Source organism: Passer domesticus, chromosome 4 (assembly GCF_036417665.1).
Source record: "Passer domesticus isolate bPasDom1 chromosome 4, bPasDom1.hap1, whole genome shotgun sequence".
Taxonomy (NCBI): domain Eukaryota; kingdom Metazoa; phylum Chordata; class Aves; order Passeriformes; family Passeridae; genus Passer; species Passer domesticus.
In genome coordinates this window covers 47290862-47318089 of record NC_087477.1, presented here as the reverse complement: position 1 = coordinate 47318089, position 27228 = coordinate 47290862, and the positions used below count along the sequence as shown (strand labels likewise).

The 27228-nt window shown below is 35.9% G+C and overlaps 1 protein-coding gene across 1 annotated transcript in view; it reads right to left on the bottom strand.

Moving 5' to 3' along the window:
* Positions 1 to 27228, bottom strand: part of LOC135299148 (uncharacterized) — a 475254-nt gene that overhangs the window by 160304 nt on the left and 287722 nt on the right. Inside the window, exon 6 of the mRNA XM_064417695.1 lies at positions 1850 to 1943. Coding sequence (XP_064273765.1) covers positions 1850 to 1943 — 94 coding nt within the window. The remainder of the gene's footprint in view (positions 1 to 1849; positions 1944 to 27228) is intronic.

Below are 27228 nucleotides of genomic sequence, written 5' to 3'. Positions count from 1 at the left end.
GTCTACAGAAGGGAGAGAGGCAGGCTGAGAGGCAGGCTCTGATCTCCTCTCTGTGGTGACAAGTGACAGGAACAAAGGGAATGGTCTGAAGCTCTGCCTATTTAAGGTTGTATATTAGAACAAGATTCTTCACCTAGATGGTGGCTGGGCACTGGAGCAGGCTCCCCAAGGAAGTGGTCACAGCACCAAGCCTGATGGACCTCAAGGAGTGTTTGGACAATTGACTCATGCACGTGATGTGACTCTTGGGGATGGTGCTGTGCAGGCTTGGGATTTGGACATGAGGATCCTTGCAACTCAGCTTATTATGTGATTCTGTGATTAATAGTGCCAGTAATATCTATAAACCACATCCTCTTTAAGTAAGATTCATTATTGATGATCTGTTAATCTCATATTTGCATTTTATCCCAATAAATATCAAGTTTGGCTGAAAAATAAACAAAGTATCTTCTTTTTTACATGTTATTTAGTCTGCAGAACAGTTTATGAATCTTTTTGATTTTGCTAGAAGCCATCCATCTTGTTATCATCTATCCATCATCTAGCTTTAATTCTTTATCCAACATAATTACAACCAATTATTGATACATTTTATTTGAAATGGAGTTTCTACTTTATTCCCACCATTAATTCTCTCTCCTACTCTCACATGCACAGCCAGATATGTATATAAAGATGTTAATAGGATGTGAAGAAGGTTAGTACTATGAGATACAACCAGTATATTTTTAGGCTCCCTTATAGCCCCCTCCTATGGATTACAGAGATAAGCTCTAAGAAATTAAAGAACAGGGAATGAACCAAACCTCCACAATCAAGTACTGCCCCAGAAACTTCTATAAACTGTTTTATCTACTCGCTAGAAAATCATGCATCAAATTTTAGACGCAAAACAACAATTTACTTCAGTAAAGGAGTGGGAGACACAGAGTATCACAAATATCCCAGGTTTCTCAAACTGTTATTATTTTCTATTACATTTTAAAAGATTACCCTCAAGGCTTCTTGCTTTTATTGTTAATATTCCATTGTATTCCCAAGTGCATAAGAATTTGGGCTAGCTTCATAACATGTTTCTCAGTGTTTCTTCTTTCTTTCTTGAGCATTTAAAATATAAACACAGCTAAAATCTTAAATCCCTTTCTCTACCATGCTCTGAAAGTACCTCAGTGAGAGAAATAGAGGAAAGTTGTCTGGGTATCAAAGGAGAAAGGAACTACAGTACTCCAGCTGGGTATGAGGGCTGAGCCAAGGTGTGAGAATGTTGGCAAAGGTGTGCAAAGTGTGTGAAACTTGACAGCTCTTCCATCAGAGCTTAAGGAACAGGAACGACACTACTGGAAATATGGGATTTGGACAACACATCTGTAGTGCAGAAAAATAAATATGCAGTTAAAGAAGGAAAGAAAGTTCATTAGATAGAAAAATCAAAACTACCAAAAGAAGCAGAAAACAATGGGAAGGATAAGCATCACAATATAAAAAGAGTCAACAAAAGTGAGGAATCTGTACATTGCAAAAAAAAATTCATCAATTAAGTTTTATTTCTACAGAGACCACAAGAAGCTTTGATCTAGACAGATCAGAAATCATACCTTGTGTATGATCTAGACAGATCAGAAATCATACCTCAGAGTGTGTCATTATTTGCTAGATATGCAAATTGAGGAATCAAATTATATAATTTACAGATTCATCCTACTGTTGCTTATCTTAACATTTGTTTTAATAGCACATTTGAAGTATGTCAAAAGAATGAAAACTTGAGATTTCTTACACAGCTTCCAACTTCATTCACATGCAAATTAAATACTGAAAAAAAGCTTCTATCTGAAAAACAAAATACCATGGCTGATAAATGGGTGGTGTTGATTCAGTATCCTTTGGATTTTCAGCAGGAAAATTAGTCTTTCTAATGTGAAGTCCTTCTTCTGTCACACCTTGGACAGAAAGAAAAAATATTCAGACAGAAGAAATTAGAGTTACTTATCCATCCCTGACAGCAGCTATGTGTTAAGCTGATTTTAGCATTTGTCAAAAGAATGAAAATAGGATGACACCATTCTCCAAAGCTGATGATCTGAAAACTACTAGTGGATCTCCCTGGCTGATCACCCAAGACATAAATACACTCTAAAAAATAATTTATCAAATATAAGTGGACCTTAAAGAACAGACTGCAATGACTTACACCAGAGACTGTAAAAAGAAATACGTGCTCATGTTGCTGTGCTTTATGAATTACTAGAAGGATGAATGTACTATGGGACTTACATTAAACCAATACCTTATTGTAAGAACAAAACAGAGCAGAATATTCTCCATGTTTCTGCCATCCACAGAGTAATTTTTGTAGCAAACTGATAATTATGTACTAGTGATTTTTCCCCTTTAAAAAAGTTACATGTTGCCCTATTTATATTAGTACTCAATTATAATTGCATATGCAACAATCTCAGCTGGTACCTGAGATGGCCTTTCTACTAAGATGGAATCTTCATTAGAAAATATTTTAAGCCACTTTTGCCAACAGTGTGCAACGCTATGGCAAAAGAATAAGACCCCAAAGACTCCTGGCACACCACTCTATATGTAGGTTTCTGTATCCTGTAAGCAGCTATAAGGTGTTCTTTGGTAAATCATATTTTCACAGAGAGATTGTTGACAAATAAGAGCTTATTTTTGCTTAAGTCCTTGTCTGTGGTAGTTAACTGTGAAAACTTGCCACTTTTAAAAGTTCTGCTGACAAAATATGGAAAAGAGAGGCTCTAAACCTCTTCCTAGTCTGTGTTGCCTTTAGATTAAAATACATATTTTCCTGTTTCCATCAGTCAAAGTGACAAGCAGTGAAAATAAAAGCAGACTTAACATTGCTAAGATGCCATTCCATAGTTGCTCATGCTCAGATAATGTATTCCAGAGAAAAAGACTAAGATTAGAGAGAGATTTATTTTTCTCTCCTGACTGCCCCCCAGGAGTAGGTATAGTAGACAAAAGATGATGAAATTCTGTCAATTACAGGAAACTACATAAGCCAACCTTACTCATACAAAAAAGGGTATTTTCAAGGAATTATAACTTTTCTTTCTAACATATGAACGGAGATGAATAGCTATAATAATACTCTGAACCTTGCTGAGATAGATTGTCTAACTTTTCTCATTTGAATTTTATCTAGCACATAAATATTGATCATTTTAATATGTGACTCAATTACAGTGCCTCTTAATAACTGTATTTCTGTATTCTGGATTATGCTGCACAATATCTTATCTGTTGTATATAGCTATGAAATATTTCACAACCTTTCCTTCAGAATACCTCAGGTTGGACAGGCTTCTCAAAGCCTATCTCTGATTCAAGGTTTGTCAAGGGGAATTGTGCTATTTTTTAGTGGATTTCTGAAAATTTCTACCAAATACTCCGTTTCTCACCAAGTCATAAGTTACTGGAAGAAACATCAGTCAAAATGTGACAGCAGAGCTGAAATGTAAAGTTTTTTCACTAAATTGTTTCTTAAGAACCAGCCTGTAGAGAAGTTGAAAATAAAATGTATGGAGCTTTTGTAAAAAACACGCAGCTGGCCCTATCGATCATCCCCAGTGATTTAGAAGTGCTTATTTGGATTCACTTCAGTCATGTCTCAATATTACATTGCCCTTTTTTATGCCACGTATTTTAATAAATGTTCATAGAAAAATATGAGCAAGTTGCCCAATAAACACAGCAGTGCCTTCACACAGATAAAAGAGAAGATTTTTAGTCCAAACAAGTTGAGTTAGCTGAGATGAAATAATATAAAAAAGTAAATGAAAAGGGTATAGATGGGATTCTATCTTCTATTAAAAGACTCCAGGAAACTGTTTCTGTCCCAGAATAAAATGAATTACTTGAACTGCAGGCTGAACTGAACTGTCAAAAAGGCCAGTTCACTCATCCTTATCTAAAGAGACTTGTTTGCAAGCCTTTGAACCTCTGGTGAACAGCCTGATGCAGTACTAATCAAAAGGTGCGTCGTTTCCTTAGATCTGAAAGATGGAGTTTTTTGCTGAAACTGTCTGATATTCATTTCAGCCTCAAACTGCTGGTAATAGATTGCCACTAGCCAGTAAAAAGTTCACTGTAAAGAATTATATGTCCTTTCTGTCCTTGGTCACAGTTACTGTGTTATCTACAGTAGGCAATTTTCTCATGTGTTCTTCAGAAGGTCATTCAAAACTCTCTTACTTGGCAGGATGATTGGGATCTAAAAATATTATGATCTCCAGGCATTTAACTTTAGTTAAATTTCCCAGTGTTCAAAATTAGATGTAAGTGAACATGAAAGGTTAAATTCAAACAATCTGGTGCTTATAATTTACATGATATAACCAGAGCCCAATTTTGTAATTTTTTCAGGAGTTTGAACAGTCATTGTTAATAGAAATACCAGGGATACAATACATACAGTCCAATAAATTCCAATATATACACTCCAAGACTATATCTGCCTCTTAGATATATATAATTCTGAATTAATTGCATATAGTTTGTGCTTTCTAACTTAATTTTTCAGTAACCAAAAAAGCAAATAGCCTGGGAAGTTGAGCATTCATATTTCATCTCTAAAAAGATGCCCTCATTATACGCAAATCCTACTGCTTCTAAAGCATACACAATAACCTTGGAAAATTACATACAGAAAGAAAAACCCAACAAACATCCAGGAATATTTATAGAAAAAGGCCTCAAGCTGTACAAGGTTTTAAGAAAGGTTTGGTGAGGTTTTTGGGTTTGCTGTTTGGGATTTTTTAGGCCAAAATTACAATATATTTGTATGGTACAAAAATTTCAACAGCTGTCACATTCATATTCATTCATGACTCCTTTTAAATAAATATTTCAAATTATCCCTTGATAAATCAGTTAATGTATTTCACTATTTGCACAAAAATGGCTTACATGCAGCTTCCTTTTGAGCACACGATTGTTGAGAACAAGAGTTTCGTACACAACTTCCAAACTTACAACTTTACTACTTCTCATAAGGCCAGCATAAAAAATACCATAAATACAATAGAGAAGGGATTCTTACAAACACTTGCTTCAGCTGACAAGGACTAAAAGAAAATGAGAAGGAAGGATTTGCATTTTCCCATAGTCACCTGCCTTATTTTTGGCTATGAATGCTCTCCTGGAAGGAAAGTTTTGCAAAGACATAGTCTCTGGGTGGTTTATACCTGGTATGAAAAACATGAAGGAAGAAGAAAAAAGATAAAAAGCAATATTAGAAGTAAAAATTTACAATTTACTCAGGTGCAGCATATATAGCTGTTCCTCAACTATCGACAGCTATTATACCCCCATCCTCTAATTTGGCCTCTGGAATTACAGTCAATCTTTAATCTTCAGGAAATAAGTGTCTGAAATTTGTCTGACTGGGGATTTTAGGGTGTTATTGGTCTATAATTTTGCTGGTTAGTTGCAGGGCAAGGTTTATTATCTATCTAATGGGCCCTCATGAAGCAGAAAACCTACTAACCTCCTAAAGCTCATCAGATAAAAGGATTATAGACTGATGCACTATCTTTAATGAAGCTCAAGAGCACTGAAGCCTTACTTTCTATGATGAAAATCGTGCTTGGGCAGAGAACAGAGCCCTGCACTATCCATTTAGTGATGGACAGATGGAGAGACCAGACTATGCCATGTGGGCATGAAACAACTGCTGTAAGAAAAAAAAGATGATGCACAAAGGTTTTGATAAATTTATAATTCCTCTGGCAACATCAGTTGAAGACCCAGTCCTATTAAATATCACTGCTATCAAACTGAATTCTCCCAGAATTGTCATAATGCTGATGTAAAAACATAGTTTAAAATTTTCAGCACCAACTATTTTAAAGAATTCAGTTTTCTGAGGTTTACAGATGAATTTTTAAATTGTTCATAGTACAAAACATGCCTGGAAATACTTCCTTTGCTCAGGCCATTCACTCCAAGAAATAAAGAGATAAGATATAGGAAAATTCCCAAATGCAGTCAAATTGAGCATTGGACTGGACTTCTGAGTTACACACTCACTGAGTTTCCCAAGTGAGCTTACAAAGTTGAAAAGCATTCTTTTGCTAGATTAAATACACACAGCTTTGACTAAAGCAGGTGAAAAATGAGGGGACAGTGGGCAAAGGGAAATAAAAAAACACCCCTGATAACTGATTGAGCACCATCTTTATCTAGCTCTCCGTGTCTTCATTCTTCACGTCTGTTCTGCTGAAATAATTGCTAAGGCAAAGCAGACTTTAAAGTATTGATAAAATAAGTCTGTTGCAGCAGCTCCCCGATGTCTTTCATGCATTCTCTCCTGCTAAGATCACCACAATGAGCCATACAATCACCCTATTCTGACAGCATTGCCATAGGTGACTTTATTTAGGGACATAGTGTGAAAATAGTAGTCAGGATCCTCTGTCTGCATTTTATCCAGCTGCCTGCTACATCATTGAGCCAAGTGACTGCAAGTGTATTCCTCAAGTGACAACCTTTCCATGGATTCTCAGTGCTTTTCTATTCCCAATTCAAAGTCTTAATTCTCCAAGTGATCCACAGCTCAGGGTTTTAACTACTCAGTGATAGTGATTTCAGTGAAGCTTTTAGCTTTGCGATCAATGATACAATATGACCTTTAGTCTGAAATTTTGGATTTAGCACAATAATCAAAAGCAACAACAGCAAAGTGGTCTTCTCTCTTAAAAGGATATGAAGCCTTATGATACTTCCTAAGTAAGTTAAGCTAACTCATCGTAGAAGAATCAATTTTGGCAAACGTAGAACTATAAAAATTAAAGGATTTGTGTAAACTGTTGAGTATGTGTTAGCACAGGAAGCCTGTAACAGAATGCCAAAAGTAACAGAAAAATAATATAAATATAACATTTGTGACAAATCTACTTAAAAGGGGAGCAAAACAAAAGAAAAACAAACTGTTTTGAAGAAAAGTATTAGTACTGTTTTGTTGGATTATTGCAGATAAAAGGCTTTGAAGTATTTTGACATATTCTTTTTTTTTAAATATCCTAACCACACACAAGAAAAACTTTCTTTAAAGAAGTTCAAGCACTTTCTACAGTTTAGCAAAGTGTCAATGAACAAGATATGTATGAGCAAAATAATGTTTCCATCTTCAAGTTTACCTTCATAATTCTTAACGGCAAAGTCTATCTGTTATTTGTTGAAACATTTCATAGGAAATTAAGGGAAAGAAAAAGAGATTTCATTTTCTCAAATAGGATTGCAAAAAATGAAATTAATTCATTCTCACCTATTTTCTTTCTACTCTACTTCAGCTATCTAAACATGAAATAACTAAGAGAATAAGAGAGCTGCTAGTGTGTGCAATGACTGTTTCCCATGAAAATAATGAGGAAAAGAGTATGTCTCAAACCCTGAAGCTTGAAGTATAAGAATCCCTGGGGTCATGATAAATGGTTTGTAGGTAGTCCCTCAAATGGCATTAAACACACAAAGGTTCAGATTTAAAAACAGTAACTATGTAATTTCATGCAATTTGGGAGGTTATCTTATGTCAAGAAGAGCTCCACTTACAAGTAGTCAACTGAAAGAAGCACTACAATATTTTAGAAGGAAAGGATCCTGCTTTACAGTTTTTGATGTGTCTCACTAGGAACATAAGTGATATGGGGTAGAGTGGAAAAAACTGGATAGAGTATAATGATCACATAATCATACAGAGGGGAAGAAAAATAATTTTTCCAGCCATACTCATGAATGCTTTCTAAGCATTCCCCTTGAAACAAAGGGCCATGGTCTATGAGCTTACATGCTAAGTGTAGATCTGCAGTGTTCCATTAAGATCTAACAAACTTCTCCTACAGGTGTAAAAGACCTTTCATGAGGAGTTTCCAAAAGGCTTTTAGGGGCTTTTACAGCAGTTAAACCCACCATTCCTTTTCATTTTCATTCTCCAAGATAAGACAGTTACTTTTTGATTATATTTGGTTAAAGCTGTTAGTATTCAAACACAGAAATTACAACTAGGTGAATCTACATTATATTCTCCATACCTCTAAACAAAAATTCAGTGTTTTTCAAGCTTTAATCAACTGCATTTTACACTGTTCTCTTGAGATACATGAGAAAAAATAAAGACTTGTGAAGCACAATCAGAAGGATGATCATAACTGCAAATATAGTCAATATACATGTGTTATACATGAATTTTTGTTCAAAAGAAGACACCGTGAACTGAAGCACTATTTCAGACAAGTTTTGGGGTTTTTTTTTCAGTTTTGGATTTAATTTTTGAAAAGATCTTTGGATTACTTTCTTTATTTGATGGAAGATATTTGATGAGTGAAAAATTCCTCAAATTAGCATCCCAGAATTATTCTTAGCAACTCTGATGACCTTAACTCTGATATTATTTATAAACAAACATAACACCTAGAGCTAATAAAATCATACTAAGGAATAAGGCATTTGCCTTATTCAGGCTCCACAGAATTCACTGAATATATGTAAAGATTGAATCTGTCCTTAAGTGGGTTTTTTTCTATTTGTCAAAATGAGATGGACCAATCTGCTCCTACACTTGGTATCTTAATGTGAGAAATTACTGGCTTTATTGAAGGACCCAAGGAAAACACAAGGAACACAAAGCAGAAATTATTTCACCAGAAAGACAACTTATAGAACAATAAAAAGTAGTTCTGCTGCTCTCGATTGGAAAAGTTCAAGGAAAACAAAAAGCATACTATCAAACTCCAGTCACAAACAGCTTGTCTATTCAAACTGGAACCAAAATAATCAAATGCACTATATTCTATAGCTGTAGTTATTTTTTAATAACTTTAAACTTTTCTCCCTTAAAATCCCAAAATAAAAACCCCACAAAACATCTTACCTACCTTTAGTAAGAGAAGAAATTATGTATTAAGCAGAGGCATTACTTGCTAATTAAAACCATAATTAATTGCTTTGCAAAATCTATTTTGCTGCCACAAAACCAGGAACACCTTTTCTCAGAGTTATTAATAGGTAATGACAACTGGAAATCAAGGAAAGACACATATGTCAGTGTATTAACATATGTCAGGCTGTATTAACTAAACATTTAGGACTCAAAAAAACAAAAAAGGGAACAGAATGACTCATCTTATCATGTAACTCCATATGCTGTAGGAATTAATTTTTAATGCATTCTCTGATGAGACACCTAATCAAATAACTAACCTATGAGTATCTTCAAAGATGATGCCTCTTATCCCAGTCAAAATATATTTAAAATAATTTATTATTAATCAATGGAGCAACAATCTCCCTCTAGCTCTTTCAGCTGTAACTTCGCATACTTTGAAAGTGCGAAAAAAGGATTTAAATTTATCATTGCTCATTAAACCTGCAAAAGGCTGTGTTAATTGGATGTTGCCCTAATTCACTTACATGTTTCCTGACAATAAAGACCATATGATTTAAGTTCCACTGATTCTAAAGTCATTATTTACTGACTTTACTGAAGCTCATAGCCTGAAGTTGAATCAAGAGTGGTAAGAACTATCCGTGAGAAAGGAAGAGGATCAAAGAAACACAATTACTCTAAATTAAGAGGAGAAGGAGAGAAAAAAAAAAAAGAAAGTATAGAACATACAGTAATGCCTTTAGTATTTTTAAAGCTATCTGTGATGCCCACCTATTCTGAACCCTCTCTTCCACTCACACTTTTCCTATCACAACAGTCAGAACATTTGAGACAAAACATGCTTAGACTGGGTCCTCTACAGTCCAGTTCTGTTACTGACAAAGTATGTTCATTACAAAATAAGTTACTGATTTGACATGTTAGAAGCTCTACAAAGCAAACCAAACTATTTCTCATTCACTTTTAAAACAAAATAATTGGAAATATAAGTGAGATATTCATTTTAGCCACCTTGTGTTACTGAGATGAAAACCCTTCTTAAATTAAGAACACTGGAACCTTGACCAGAACATCATAGAACATCTATGTGAAAAAGAGTGCTACCAATGAAAGAACAGCTTCCAGTGTGAGATGGATATTGACAGATTATCCGGTATGCACTGCACTACAAAACAAGTCTCTATCAGAGTCAGCTGGGATATGATGCAAATGCATTGTAATTGTCTGTGGGTATGTGAGTGACAGATGGCTGAATTGAGTGGAGGGATAGAAATAGTGTATTCTATTCAGGGGTAAAGGGAATACTATAAAAGTAGAAGTGTAATTTTTTGCAGCTGCAAAGGCTTTTTGACAGCAATTTGCTTCCAATCACTTTCAAGTAACACATGACTAGGATAGTAAACATCATTAAAATAATTGACTAGTCATCAGGAATTATACATTAATAGAATAATTTATTGTTCACATCCATGCCTAATGCAGAGACCTAAAATATGTGGCTTGAGACAGCACTCAGAATGCTGATGTGTCAGATGTGATACTGAAATCCATTCTTTAGTGTGCAGCTTAGACAAGGATTTTCAGACAAGAAATAGTACTGGAAAGAGCAGTGACTGGAATAACTTCAGTGGTATTTCTCAACCATTTGCCAATGAATTTCATCAACACACTCTTGCTAAAACAAACTTTAAAACTACTAAATTAAATCAGATGTTAACTTGAGGTACTGCAAGCATGATATGAAAGAACGTAGACCTTTTTAGGCAACCTGTGTATTAAAACAAAAACACCATGTAGAAAAAGGCTTAAATCTAATATTTGTCCTTCCAAGGACATTTAATACATGGCTACTGATCTCTCAGGGAACTCCTTAGTCCATTTTAAACAATTTAATAGAGTAATAATTTTGTACGGGAAGAAATCTGTATTCACAGGGCAGTGGCTGTGACTGAAGCACCACCGCAGCCCAGCAGTGGTACTTCTCCCTGCTGTCACGGTGGCTTCTGCATACAGATGTGCACAAGATGATCTTTGGTAGCAGTCTATAAACCTGTCTGGCCCAAGGGACCCTTAAATCCAGGCTGTTGCCTTTTTCTGTAGAGTGAAAAAAGTTAATGCCTGCTTGGGAAGAAAATGCTACAGGACAGTGGCATGACTCTGAGGTTGACCACAGACCCCCTCACAGCCTTTTCTTGCCTCTGCAGCAGCTTCTTCAGCACCAGTTGCCCACCTCTGGTGCTTGAAAATAAATCAGCAGCTGTAGGCTGTGCAAATACACTCTTGTGTTTTTCCCATGCTGGATTTAAAACTACATCTAACCAGATAACTGAGATTACCATAAAGGGATCAACTTGTCCCCAGCCAATTGAAGGAAAGAAATGTGCATAATAATATCTGCATATGTTTATAAACAAAATCTATTTAGACACAGCACTGATCAGCTTTGTCATAAACCCTCAATAACAACAGCAAGATCAGCACGGCTTTTGGGGCTGCTAAAGAATAATTAGCAAGCCAAACAATGAACTTCAAGCATTCAGAGGTTCAAAGCCTACAGTCTTCATTCAGACTTTACACAGATCATTGCAAAAAACAGTCATTGAATTCAAAGGATGGATGACTTAATGAAGGGCATTTAAAAGTTTTTAGGGACCTCTGGATTTTACTCTAACTTGTCAAAGGTTTTTTTGTGAGCAAGTAGAAGAAAACATTGGCAGTGTCACTTTCTCATTATCTTTTTTAAGCTTTGACTTAATTTAATTAATTGCCTAAAGCAGAACTAAAATTTAAAAACAAAAGCAAAGCCAAAGAAGAGCTAAGGCATTATGCCTACTTGTAAATCTATCTTGATTTCATAATGCATACTTCCAGTGGAATCCTGCCTGCCCAGATCCTGAATTTAAAGTGGAAATTCAATCCCACTTTTAAGTTATTAATTGTACATGTAATTAGGCCAAGATCAGGTGGACACTGTGGAGTTTTACCACAGCAAGAGTATTGCTTCCATTGTAGAAAAGAGAGTTTGCAGTTTTCATTAGAGAGGAACACCAACCTCCAGACATGAGATTCCCTTATACATACATCTCAGAAGAGGTAATGCATTTATTCAAATAAATGAAACACTATACTCATTCTGCCTTATTTAACAATATGTTTCTTCCACATGGCTCGATGAGTTTTATTCCCAATACTGTGACACAAATACAATAAAAATCTTTAATATTTTAAATCGGGGTTGTTTTTTTTTAATTATCAAGCAATGATAATGAGTGAAACAAAAAGTAAAAACACAGTCTTAAATAATTTTATCCAGTTAATTGTCAAATATACCATAATGCTGCTCTCCATTTTCACCTGAAAAAAACCCCTCAAAACCAGAAAAATATCTTTTTTGTCAGTTTGTACTTGGGAAGCACAAAGACAGGTCTGAAAAAAACTGTAACTTTTTTTTTTTTTTTACATTATTAACAAATGATTGAAGAGCAAATCAGAATTTACTAGCCATTATGGTGGTCACTGTTCCCACAGCAAATTTTATTTTTTTTAATGTTGCTTCTGTATGTATAACTAAATATGTGTCACAGTTCTTTTTGGGTGTTAAAGTGAGCAGATGTTAACTAATACTTCAGAAAGGTGTACTATAAATTATCTAGTGACTGTTCAAAGTTTCACTATTACTTTTAATACAAAGGCCAAATCAAATCACTATGAGCATATTCCTCTGATTAAAAGTATCACCATGAAATTAGTTTTTGTCATACAATCAGCTCAGTTATTTTTACATTCTCATGCTTTATTACTAATTTGAATCTTTGGTGTTTTAGAGATTTTGTTAAAGTACTTTTGGTAAATGTCAGTTAATAGAATTATAATGAGAATTTGAGTAAATAATAATTCTACTTAAGAAAAAGAGAATAAGAATCAAAGACTAACTTCATAAGATTTGAAAACTTTGCCTGTTTGCAAATTCAAAACACAGAAAACTAGTAAATAAAAACATGTTCTGTTTCTTATCTTGGTAAATTCATATTACAACACTAACTATCCAATACCTAAATCATAATTAAAATATCAATTCTATTGGAAGCAAAAAGAATGAAGATTGGGACAGATATTGCTGTAATTATCAGCAAAGTTTACTATTTAAGAAATCTGTGTCTGTGGACACAAAATAAATATAAAATTCAATATAAGACCAATTTTATCTGAATAACAAATCCAGGTTAGGGGCCAACATCACATATTGAGATTCTTGAGACATACTATCTTTATTTCACAATCAGTATAGACAAAATAAAGATACATGACTAATTAAGTGGATGTTCTCAAATCATCTTCTGTATAGAAAATATAATTTAACTAAAGTTTTCCCATGAGCACAAGATACATTCTTTGCAAGATTGTTGTGCTTTTAGATACTTGATTGGTATTATATCTGGCCATCAGAGGCATTTTCCTAATCTTCATAAACCTCAGAATCCCTGTGAAACACAAGGCAATTAGGGCTCAAGTCATTTACCTTACACAGGCATGAAATGCCATCCAAAATGCATCTGGATACCACAGACAAGATCCCCTATCAGCTCCTCAACAGCCCTCCTACAGGTCCTATGTCACATTTTCCAGCTACATGTAGACATCCTAGAAGATGTCAGATGACACCTCTGAGCAGGCAAGAAAAAAACAACATGTTACTGGACTCAAGCGTGAAGCTTCCTGCACCATTAATGTATTGGAAATAAATGTGCCAAAATGCTGCTCAGCACATTTGAGGGGATTCTCAGCTCCTCAGAACAAGACCAGATCTCAGAGAATAAGTATAATAGTGCATACATTTTCTTGTTAAAATTTGAAATCATATTCATACAATAAATATGAGTCTGTCCTCAGCTGCTGTGATGACTTTTTTACAGCTGTGACAGACAGGGTGTCCAGTGATACGGAAGAATAGGCTCAAGGAAGATGAATCTCACAGCAGAGACTGAGGAACAGAGGGTGCTCTCCTCAGCCTTCTCTTATGTCAGCAAGCATATGAGCCACCAGCTAACTGAACAAGGCACCAGATGCTGTATCAGCAATCTTGGGAAGAAATAAGCATGAGCATCCAGGATCTCAGAGAAAGTTTTACTGCCCTTTGTCCAAAACAGCCACCAATTCAAATAAACACCAAAGTTCTGTCTATTAATTCCAGATTTTCCAATACTTCAGGTATCACAATAAACCAGGCTTCATGTAATAATGTCAAAGAGTTATTCATAGCTTGTTTTCTAAAAAAACCCAGTTGCAAACACACACAATGGGCTACTTATATTCTGCGACAAAAGTTCTTTTGACTTCATTGGCACTTTGTGAAACACACTCAGAGTGCAGCAGCTTAAAACTGCACATTAAGATTATCAGATGAAAAGGGCTTTGATCTCCTCATTAAATTCTAGTTTTGAGGTAATACAAGTTAGATGAGAGCATACAGTGAGCTTCATATTACTCCTCTTTAACACACAGACATTTAATGCTTTGAATTAGAGTTCTTTCTGCTGCAGAGAAGGACCATGATGTCTCAGCAGGAATTCCAGCTGGTCATCCCAAGGACATTGGTGTGAATGTGCAACGTGAATGTGAAACCCAGTTAATTATGAAAACTCATTTTTTGTTGAACTTACAAGGCAGGAGCACAGACAAAATAAATAGATACATTCAGTGTACATCAAATCCCCTGACACTTCAAATGCCTTGTTTTCACTATTTGTAATGCATTAGTACCACAAGATCCTACACTGGGCACTATAGTTGTGTATGCATCATTTTGTAATAGTAACTTTCAAAGTGCCCGTGCCCCTGAGTTTTTTAATAATTTAGTTCTAAGTTCTCCTGTCTTCTGAAACAAGTCATGTGCAATCTAGAGACTGGCAATGCACATGCTCTGGAAGATCAGGCGATGTAACCCAAACAATACATGAGAACGGATCTTCCAACCAAAGCTGGAATGGCTTTTGGAGGAGTTTAAAAGAGACAATGTTTCACCTGAATGGTGGATTTATCTGCCTTTAAATAACAGTTTAGACAGAAACTATTGATGAGAACAGAGGACAGCAACTGCATGAGAGAGTAACCCCTAAATAAAGCAGAAAGAAGCACAAATCAAAAAGGAACCTAAGGTAAGACAAGGTCAAAAATCACATCATTGGAGATCTGCAAAGGGAGATCAATGGCTTGACTTTTACATACCTAGTTCATACCACTTCTGAGACAATGAACAGATAAACCAGTTATAGGGGATTTTTCACAATTTCAAATCATTAATTAAGGGATTCAGAATATAAAATCCATTTTCCTCAAGTAGAAATGTCACTTCATAAGAAGTGCCCTGAACTTTTCTCACAATTAGGTCACTAAAAGATGTTGTGGCTCAAGACCCTGACATTCTTTCCCGTAGTAATTTAGAAGGAGAACACTTTCAGACAAAAGTATTCAGCTTCAGATACCCTACTTATATTTAAAATAAATTAAATTTTATTCTGTAAATTAAGCATTTTTTTCACAGTTGCTACCTGAATCGTCCTGTCTCATGATTTATCACCTACTGCCTTTTTGTCATACTATTCTTTGTTACTAAAATACAAATGACAATCATCTCTGTATCGATGAGATACAGATGATCTAAGACCCATAATTTTTCAGCCCTTAGAAATGATAGATTTATCAATCAATATTTTTCCCATTAATATATCTCCTTTATTCACTACTTTTTCAAACTAAATGTTGTAGGTCTCAATAGTTTTTGCAAAGATTTAGTATTTTATCTTTCATGGGCTGTTTGTAGTATGATAAGTTTTTGTGTGGATGAGGATTAAACAGCAAACACATTTGTCCAAATATCTTTACAGAGGCAATCATCTCTCTCAAAGTATACACCAGCTTACATTATTTATATGTTAGTGGTCCGGGTCACGCTGCCAACATATTCTGAAGTTCTCCCTCTTAAGTTCTTTCTCAAAGAAAAAAAAAATTAAGCATTAAATAATTCAGATATTATTGAAAAGAAATTGGAAGACTTGTTGGGCAAATATCAAAGTAATCCAAGGCTGATATGCGTAGAAAGCATACTGTGCAATGACATGAGCAGAGTTATTATTTTGGGAACACTTCTGTTTGCACTGCAAAGTTTAATAGACCACTGTCTGTGAAATGAGATGTCTTCCCCTTACATTTTTCTTCCTTCCACCTATTTGTAATTTTGAACCTTCCTCTTTTGAATAAAATTTCTTAATTATTATTTGGCATTACTAGTCTTCCAAGTGCAATTAAACAAAATTCAAACAAATTCAAAGACAGGCATTCAAATTATGTGAAAAAACAATGGACAAATTTGTTGAGAACAAATTGCTCAAGAACCCTGTTCTTAACAGGCAGTGTAGGCTTACTTGTAAAACAGCATGGTATAGTCCAAAAGAGAGTATTTCAAGTCTAAAAAAAAAGGCTAGGAGGGAGGACAGCAATACTGTAATATAAAATCTTTTGTTCTCCACAAGATTATTCTTGCTGGTTTTTAATGACATCTTTATTAGCTGCAAATTCAAATTTTCTTGGGGGTGGTACGGGAGGAACTAAGAAAAGAAAACAATTAATTTTTTGTTAATTTACTCTCATTATTATGCTGAGCCTGACCTCAAGATGAGACACTCTCCTCTTCTATGGTGTGTTACCTGGAGTGTTCATGTGTTACTTTGCCTTCACCAAATTTTAATTGCAGAGTCTTTGACTTCACCAGTGAAAACAAAGGCACAGTTCAGGACATACAACTTAAAAATTTTACTGTCCAGTTCTGTATGATAGAACAGCTTGTGACAGAAGTGACCTTAAAGACAATCTAGGTCCGATCTTCCTGCCATGGACAGGGACACCTGCCAGTAGATCAAAGCCCCATCCAACATGACCTTGAGCACTTCTAAGGATGCAGGGTCCCTAACTGGTGATTTCAGTGCCTCAGAGGAAAGAATTTCTTCTTATTATCCAACCTAAACATACTCTCTCTCAGTTTGCAACCATTCTCCCTTATCCTGTCACTACAAGCCCTTGTAACCCCTCCTGCTCTCTGGCAGGCTCTCTTTAGGTACTGGAAGGCTGCTCCAAGATCTCCCTGCAGCCTGCTCTTCCCCAGGATGAAGAACCCCAGCTCTCCCAACCTGTCCTCATACAGATGATGCTCCAGGCCCCTGAAAATCTTTGTAGACATCTTCCAGAGCCAGTCAAACAACAGCATCTCCTTCATATGCTTTCTTTTATCTTCATGTTCTGCTTCCCTGAATGATCTGATGGCCAGTTTCAAGAACAAAGGCACTTGAAGGTCAGTTTAGCTATTGGCTCAGATCAATACAAGGCCCAATATTTAGATTCTACACTATTCAGCAATATTCACAAGCCAAAGGAAAGCATGTGATCTTCTCACTGCATAGAAGAGTTTAGGTACTATTAATAAGAGTCAAAAAAACGGAATGAAGAATGACTTTCTGCTTAAGTGTCCACCAGAACTGATGAAATTCAGAGCCCTTAAAAAAACCAACCGACCAAAAAACAAACAAAGAAATCCCCAAAATCAAAACACGTACATATGCAGGATAACTCTTTCCCCTCCAGATAGATCTCAGGGCTCACACCCAGAAACTATATTATGTCTACATTAAGTAAACAGCAGTATTTTGTTTAAAAAATGGAGGAACTGTGAAAAAGCCTATCCTTGTCATACTTTTATTCTCTATACACATGTACAGAATTTTTTTCTGAAATAGGTGGGATACCAAGATTCAAACTCCTCTTCTATCTTGCTGGATTTAAACCCAGAATTACTCTAAACCATGGATTAAAGGGGAACCTGGACTCAAACACTTCTTTGTTCTTCTGTTGAAGGTGTTGCCTATGCAAACATACCACATTTATTCAATAGCCCTGCACAGCAGGCCAAAGAGATAAGCATGACTTCCCTTTTCAGGCAGTCCAGCTTTTCAGCTTTCCAGGCTGTAACTCCACAGATTAGCGCAAGACAACATTCCATGTGTAAAGCAGAACAGCAACCTCTTATATTTCCCAAAAGTTTCTTCAAGACACTAACAGAAAGGCCAGCTGGTGATGTTAAATGTTGTGAGTCCAATAAACTGTGCACTTCAGGAAATTGCTTCACTAAAATGGATGGCTTTCTGCTCCTAATGCTGACCGTATCAAAAAAGAAAATGTTAGTAGTCCTGTCTCATCAGGTTTGTAATCAAATTGCTTGCTTTGGTAACCTTTAGCCTTACAAAGAGCTTCAAAAGTATCTCTCCCGTATTTTCTCTTCAATAATAAATCTGACAATAATAAATGGGCCCTGTTTGCTGTCCAGAGTCTTTTAAATCACAGTCCTAAATAAAACAAAAGGTTGGCCTAAGGAAATAAGATTAACAGAATGAAGTGAGTCTCATTTTAAAATTAAGTAACCATAGTTAGAATTCCTTTTCTTAATGTAGTGGAAGGCTCTAGCACAATATGAGAGACTAAAATATTTATAAATAGTTACACCATTTCTTGAGAGACCTAATAACTCCTTTGTTTGCAGCAGCTCTTTGAAAATTATGCAGCATAAAAGAGAATAATAATGAACCTTTTACTCCATATTTTTTTCTAACCTTCAGGTATAGAGGCTTGGTGCTGTATTCAGGTGGCTGTTAGTTTTGTAAAGCTGTGCTAATGCATGGTCTCACAGTTCTAAGAGTATGGCCCTGAACTTTTCCACCACACATTTTTCTGAATAAGCTCATATTTTCCATTCCATATCTGCCTCCGAGCCTTTACAATGAATTTATTATTTTAGTTTGGGGCCATCTAATTCCAGATACTTTGAGTCCCAACATTTTTGGCTACTGTGGGGGGAGGACAAACTCAAGTTTTACTCTCAGAATTTTAATGCAATTGCACTTGGCCACCATCTGTCTGCCTCCAGTAAGTACTTCAAGCCTAACAGTAGCACCTCTTTCCATTAGTCTATTTAAGTCAAGCTGAAGGTCTGAAAATGAAGAGTTTTAACCACTTGTGACAGTGTAAATTCATGTAAGGCCAGGCATCTCACCAGCCTGAATTGTTTCCACCCACTCATATCCTGTCTTTCATTCCAGTAAATAGAAAACAAATAAAAAACTTTAAAAAACTTTCCTCTGCTATATTATCTTTTATTTTATTTCCTGTGAGAAAAGGCAAAGGCTTCTTATCTTTAAGGATTTAATTTGTGAATCTCGGAGCTCTGACATACATTTACAAATCAGGTTTCCCTTGTACAACCTGTGAATTTCAGCATCTTTACCATCAGTTGGTAGTGTCAGCCAGCCTAACCCTGAGACCTTTACCTCCCTGCCTTTGTCCTCCCTACTCCCACATTACTGACTGACTGCTTTCCTTTACAAAAGCATCAATCAACACATTACTGAGGAGATTTTGCAACCTTAAATTCTGTCAAGAACTTATTCCCAAATAAGCCCTCTGCCAGCTTTAGAGCTACCAAAAATTAGAGTTCTCACTATTCATTCTCTAAAACTTTCAATCTATCTTATCAGTACAAAACTCTATCATCTTTGCAAAGACAATGAAAATCCAACAATACTGCACATACCTAAGGTCGTAACAACCATTCATAAATTATGAATTATTTAAAATCAAAACTACATATCTAATATATATTAAAGTCCAACATCCTTCTTCTTCACTGTTCATAATGATATTTTCATGGCATCACCATTTCCTAGATTTATTTTTCTTTTCAATAAAGAACAAGTCACCTTCTCTGTAGCAGAGATACTGGAACGATGAGAAAGAGCAGTTCTGCTAACGCTTACACAGACCAGTGTATTACACTTAACTTTTCATGTAAGAACCCCTGTGACTATAGAAAGAGCATTCTGGGAATAAAACAAGGATCAAAATTTTGCTAATTTGCTAAAATTAATAAGATCACAGAAAAGCATCCATTTACAATCTGATGATTTAGGAGATGAAATGCAGATCGTTTCTGGAATGTTTCTCAGTGTCTGGCTGAAAAGGAAAGTAACAGCACACGAGAAAGTAGTCCACATTCCAGATCCAGGGTGAACACTACACTACAATTGCTAATGAATTAAACATAAACCTGTGAGAAGTTGCTACATAGTTTACTATTTGTCTGAGAAGTAACTGGCATTTTAACATACGATTTTTGAAAACTGATTTAAACAAGAAAAATAAAACCAGCTTTTATGTCTTCTAAAAGGAAAAAAAAGGCTAGAAATACCTTCCTTTAGTTTGTGATTATTGTTGCTCTGCTGTTAAAAAGTGAAATTAAGTCTTTTTAATCAAGTCACTTGTTTCATATACATCTACAGATGCAAAGGATCATTAGGCACCCCTAAATTATGAGGAAGTCAAAATCATGTTAGAAATATCGTTGATGTGACATATTTGTTTTTCCCTTGACATTATTTGCTGCAGAATAACTAATCCAAGGGGTTGCACATCAATGTTTTCATTTTACATCCATGAATGCAACCAGCCTGTATCATCAATTGCACATCAATTGTTGAGGGTACATGCCAAGAGGCCACAAAAAGATATTAATTGCTTTTTGCTCTAACTTGCACTAATATCATCTAACAGTGATGCCTTGCTCTTCATAGATTATAACATCTTCAATTTACTCATTCACTTACAGTAACTCATTTAGTAACATTAAGCACTATGCAGGAGAATTAATGTGTTAATATTTCATGAAAACATGTGGTTAATTAGGAATTTATTGCTTTAGGGTTGGGTTTTTTTTTTTTGTTTCATCTCTGTATGCAGACTGTGAGCAATGGTTCCTGGGAACCACACTCACTGCCACATAGCATGGGCAGAACAATACTGGATACTGTGATGGTTTTGGTGGTTATGTAAAGCAGCTAGACCAAGTGGTGATGTGATTGTCCTCTAATCATATGTACCAATGTACATGGATTACAACATTTAAACATGATGAAGGGTATGAGCTAAATAAAGCTGCCACTCTTACATCCAGCTGTCCACATTTGCATTCACCAAACTGCTCCCTGATGCTTCCAGGTCATAGGGCAAGCCTAGAGAGCCCCAGACTATGGTTACAGAAGTCACCTGCCACACCCATCCTAGCAGAAATTACTGGCTGTGCATGTCAATTATGCTGGGCAGAAACAGAACCTTTCCCTTAGCTGTACAAACACTGCTCAATCACTTTGTAAAACACCAAGTGAGAATGGAAGCTTCATCAAAGAGCAGCTAAGAGCTGCAGCTCAGAGCTGAGGTCCATAAACCAGGAATACCCAAGAGTGTTCTAAGACTCTTTGTTACCATGCAGTGTCACAGTCCTTTACACAAACTGCTGAAATCATTTAAGAATATGCTGCCTTTTTAAAACAAATAGTTGATTTAATCAAATCCTCTGATTTTTCTTTGTGATTTGTTTTCACTTTCTTATCAAGGCACTGTGAAAGTAGATCTCCATTAAAGCCATCATAAACATTTTTAGCCTGACCCCATTAATGAGCTCTGCATTCATGTAAAGGATTGTTAGGTGGTAGTGGTTTATCAGGAAGAATACAAAAGTGATTGCTCTAATGGTTCTAAAATCTAGAAGAAAGAAATGCTGGTGAAGTTTTTCTCCAAATTTAGACACTTTAAAAGCCAAAAACTATAACAAAGGGCATTTCTGTGTCTATGCCTGTGTGTGTATTTATATGCAAGGGTAGTAGCAGGAAATACTCTCAAGCACTGAAATATACATATGTAGCACGCATAAATTAATGTTATAGAGCTTTTGTGTACATGCCAGGAATGGTACAAGCAGGAAAAAATACATTAATATGTTTTATTTGATTAGTATTGGCATAAAAACATCACATTACCATTTGTTTCCTTTATGAAACCCAAGACTTAAGTGGAAATCTAACATAATATATTTACACCCAAGGAAAGTAAACATGCAAGTTAGCACCAAAATAACAGTTACAATAAAAATTATAAGAAAATACTTTTTACTTTGAAATATTATCTACAGTAAGAATACTTTTAGGGAAAATATGCAAAAAAAAAGGAAAACATACTTTCTGATGAAAACCATTATTTTAATCTCATCTGTTTATGCCAGATGTCAAAAAGCTATTATACTTGAAAGAATAATATGATTATTTTATTATATTATAATTATTCTATTACTTTTCTCCTACTCTGTGTACCATTATGACGTTTTGATACCTATTAGATTATTTTAAGCACAACTAATATTTCTCACACATTTCTTATTTAATGCAATACAGAACACAAAATGCAACATTTCCTCCAAGTACCTTCTGAAAAACGACCGTAATATCACATTAATATTCAGAGCTCTGACATTCAGTATTCAATTGTTTGTATCCCTGGTTTCTTTTCAAAAGCAAGACATGGGCTCTTACTATCTTGCTACAACACCTTGAACCCACAATAACCTCCCTTCACTCACATGCCACCACTCCACATGACCACTGCAGTTTATTTACTGACTCTTCTCTCCTATTGACAGTGCATCCTGCCAGCCTGGCTACTCACCTTTCCAAAGGCTGCAAAACCTTACCCACTAGACCAAGAAAAACCTGGCATACATTACATTTGCAGTTCTTCAGATAATTCAGTTTGTCTTGTGTGTAATATTTTTTTGCATGCAAGTTTAGCCATATCAAGAGAGCTCAAGAAGTTCAGTGGAAAAATTCCTTCTCTTTGACATATGAAAGAATAAATAAAAATGCTTAATGCTTTTTAAAAGTGTAGTTTATATACTAAAACCCAGCAGGATTTTAGCCATCCATTTTATACCTTTATATTGTTGTTAATGAGAATTAGCATGTAGAAAACAAGAGAGGCTCATCTTTTTAGCCAATTAGCATCTGACAGATAACACAGTAGGAATTCAGTTTGCAGCTCTAAATTGTAGCAAAGAAAGTGCTTTTGACATCAGCATCCCTGAAATAAGCCTCAAGGCAAAGTTAATTTTTAAGCATAGTTGAATCAGATGCTAATATACAACACAGTGCATGCCAGACATTGTTTTTATTATTTTAATCAAGCTACTGCCTTGACAAAAAGCCTGATTAGTAAACAAGGTTTGTGGCTTAGAAATTCTAATTTTAAAAAGTGGACTTCTTTTTAGACAGTGTATTTTAGATTCCTTTCAGTTCTGCTGGCTAATACATACAGGACCCAGTATCAAGAAATTCTTTCTAGAGGTTAGACAATTCATTTTTCCCAGAAAAACTGAGAAATGACAAGAAACAGAGTACAGACATATATTATTCAGCTAAATAAGGCACAACAAAAGTAATGATAGATGCTTTTATACACAGAACTATTCTAAAATAGTGCCCTCAGCTAAGGTGAAGGCAGGGGGAGGAGAGAAAGAGGAGGAAGAGAACCCCAAAACTTCAAGTATTTCTATTTCAAGAGGGTAATGCATTTACAGGCAATTCTAAAATCTCCAAAATTCATTACACACAGGCTATATACACTAAGAAATAAACACCATGTAAAACTACCCAAAATATCTGGCTCGGATACAAACTCTGATTTATACATTAGTTTTCTATGGTAGTGAAATTACTTTCTCTGTGATCAGAGGCAGTGTTTTTATTAGAAAGTCAATAATTTCTGCTTTCTGCTTTAAAAACGGTCCAGTCAAGTCTGTATTGGGTTTCCATGGCAAAGTTTTAGTAGCAGGAGGGCTACAGGGGTGCCTTCTGGGAGAAGCTGCCAGGAGCTTCCCCCATGTCCAGCAGAGCCTATCCCTGGCAGCTACAAAGATAGACATGCCACTGACCAAGGCCAGGCCAATTTAATGGAGAAATGGTGGTAAGGCCTCTGTGATAACAGACTGGCCTTCTCCTGAGCTGCTGGTGGATTTCTGCCTCCCCATGGTCCCGCAGGGGCACAGCAGCTTCACCATCATCTTCACCACAGGCCCCAGAGGAATCTCAGCTCTGGTGCCTGAAGCACCTCCTGCCCCTCCTTCTCCATCTGCTTTGGTATCTGCAGAGTTTTTAATCTCACATTTTGTTACCCCACTATTCTCTGGCTGAAATTACATCTGTGCAAAAGTTTCACTTCCTCCTTAAATCTGTTGTCACAGAGGAGTTACTGTCTATTCTTGGTTGGCTCAGCCTTGGCCAGCCGAGTCTGTCCTGGAGCCAGCTGGCATTGGCTCTTCTGGACGTGGAGGAAGCTTCTGGCAACTTCTCACAGAAGCCACCTCTGTAGCCTCCTGCTACCAAAACCTGGCTATAAAAACCATTACAACATATAAGAGAAAAACCAAAACAAGGTAAAGGTTTGGATACGCCATTATAGGGTTTCCAAGAAGCATAGGCTTTAGAAACATCTGCTAGCTCAGCTAACCCATTTTCTATTTTCTCCCATGTCTCCCTTCATTTTAGGGTAAATCAATAAACTATCTTCAGCCAGAATAGTATTCCTGCAAAACAGAAGTCTTAAAACATTGAGCATCTATAATAAAACTAAAATGCTAAGCCTATATCATACCTGAAAATGCAATATCCAAGAGCTCCCAGCTGTTTTTCTCAACATGCAGAAAAACAATTTTCATCCATTCTTATTCCTAACCACATTTTCAAGAGATACACAACGTATCCACAGCTGGGTTCTATTATTATGACAGAGCATCATACAGTGTCATTTTATACCAGGAGTTGAGATAATGTGTTTTCACTTAAGTGCTTAATTAGAAGTCCCATCACTGTCAGGGAAGGGTGGCTTAAGAGAGAGTTATACAGTGAGTAAGCGAAGTCTAGAAAAAAAAATTCCTTATTTGAGTAGAACTCTAGTGCACTTATTTTATTTTTAGTAACATAAAGGAGTGTGTTCGATGGGTAATTCATTTTCACAGCTCTAGATTTATAGCTGTCACAGTTTATTATCCTGTTAATAAGACCACTGCAGAAATGGTCAATGTTTTATATGAATTGGGCAGCCCTTCTCAATGAGATATACATCCCAATAATATCATCTGTACTTCATTCAGCTGGTCTCTCAAAGGAGAAGTCATTTTCAGAAAAAGCTCAGGAATATTTCCTTAGCAGCTTACTGTCAAGGGATAGTCATAAGACTTGATGAGTTCATTTAAAAGAAAACTATGGATGTTGTGGTCACAGATATAATCCCCTATACAGTGTGTCTATCAACACTCCATGTCACATTCTGACTTAGAAGCTAAGAGCATTTTCTCACATTTCAGTATTCTTTATTTGAAAAAGAATAATATAATTAAATGTAGCTTCTAAATACTTATGGAAAACACAAACACTCTGGGATATAACAACTAAGAAATGCGAAAGCTTAGTTGGGAATACATACTGCATCTTACAGACACAGCAAACATAAAGAGGCTACTATTATCTTCAAATTCCATTAAGTTTATATGCTTTTAATTGCTAAACAAAATAAAAGCATCTAAGCATATATGCTGGTATGGTTGCAGGCTATAGATAAAATATTTTGCCTCAACCATTGCAGTGCTAGCTGGTGGCTACAGGATCTCCTGATGATCATCTATGAAATAGTGAGGAGAATATTAGAGAATATAAGCAGCCTGACATATACCTAGACTACTGAAACAGATAAATAATCTCCCTTTTCTTTAAAGGAACAGTTCTGAAAAACTCTGCTGCTTAGATGTTTGACATTGACTCATGACAACAATGTTCATGCACAACAAATGTGTGTGAACTACACATTTAGTTTACCAGAGGCCTGACTGAACCAAATCTCTGCCTCACCTGGGCTGTCCTCAAGAGAGGGCACTAAAAAGCTCAAGAATGTGATAATGGAATCCAAGAGAAGTAGTTCTCGAACAGCAAACAGAAAAGAAGCCCACTGTTGTTGACTTTTCCCTTGCCATTTTCCAGTATTTGAATATTTTGTGGTCAAAGGTTTGCCTCCAAGAATTTTGAAATGGCAAGTTTCACTTCTATTATGTTCTTTGAAAAAATGCTGTGTTAATAGTTTCATTAAATCACATTAACCATATGTACAGTGAATGCAGATATCAAAACACTAAGAGAAAACTACATAAGAAAGATTTTTATTTGCCTTTCTCAACATTGGAATGTGTTTCCTTAAGGACATATTTTCATTTTACAGACCATACTGGATATAGTAGTAAACATCCATATACTGCCCTTAAGTCCATTCTTTCCTCACCAATTCCAACAAATTGTTCCAGGAAATACACAATGTAACCAAGATATATTAAGTTTCATCTTGCTAGACAAAGTCCTTGCTCATAGGTATAGATGTGTATGTTGAAAGGAAGAAACAAGATTTTCTTGGAACTATTCCTTATCTCATGCAGCCAGAGCTACAGTTAAGATGATTTTGGAAGTATTTTTACTTAAAAAAAAAAAAAAAAAAAAAAAAAAAAAAAAAAAAAAGACAGAGTCTGAAATTAACTTTGTGGATTACTGTAGGTTTAATGTTTTCTCTTTACTGAGCTGTTCTGTGAAATGCAACAGTACAAAATTCCTCAAGTTGCACACCAGGATAAACCACAGAAGAGGTTTTCTTGAAACAATTCTTTGTTTGAGGGGACAAAACTGAGGTTGGCTAATGTGTAAGCACGTGCTTCTTCTGTTGCAGTCAATAACTGCAGGTGTCAGTGTAGTCCTAGCAACAGCAGCTGCTGATTTCTCCATAAGAAGCAAAGCACAACAGGCCAAAGCCAAAAATTGACTATAGCTTTAATTCTATCTTTACGTGCCTCTAGTAATAGCAGAAATTCTCAAACATGTATGCAAGTACTGGAGTATCACTAATCTTGACTACCAAGAGTGCACTGATCAAGGTAGAGTGGTTCTTCCCCTCTGCTCAGCACTTGTGAGTGGAGACAGATGGAGATGACTATCCCTTGACAGATGGAGACAGATCGTTCTTGATAAGGACGGTGGTAGGACAAGGGGCAATGATCACAGGCTGAAGTACACATCAGGTTTCTCATATAGGTTATGCAATCTCCATCTTTGCAGACAGCCAAAACTAGAAAACAGGGCTCTAAGAAGCATGATCTGATCAGACCTGGGTTGAACTAGATGATCTGCAGAAGAGGCTCCTCCAGCCTAGACTTTAATTCTGTGCAATTTGCTAGCAAAAAGCATGAAGACACATCTGTGGTGAAGCAAATCATTGCCTAGTAAAGGGAAACCTGACAGAGCAAAGACAGTTGATTGGGAGCACATAGACTTGTTACCAAAATTGTGTTGGGC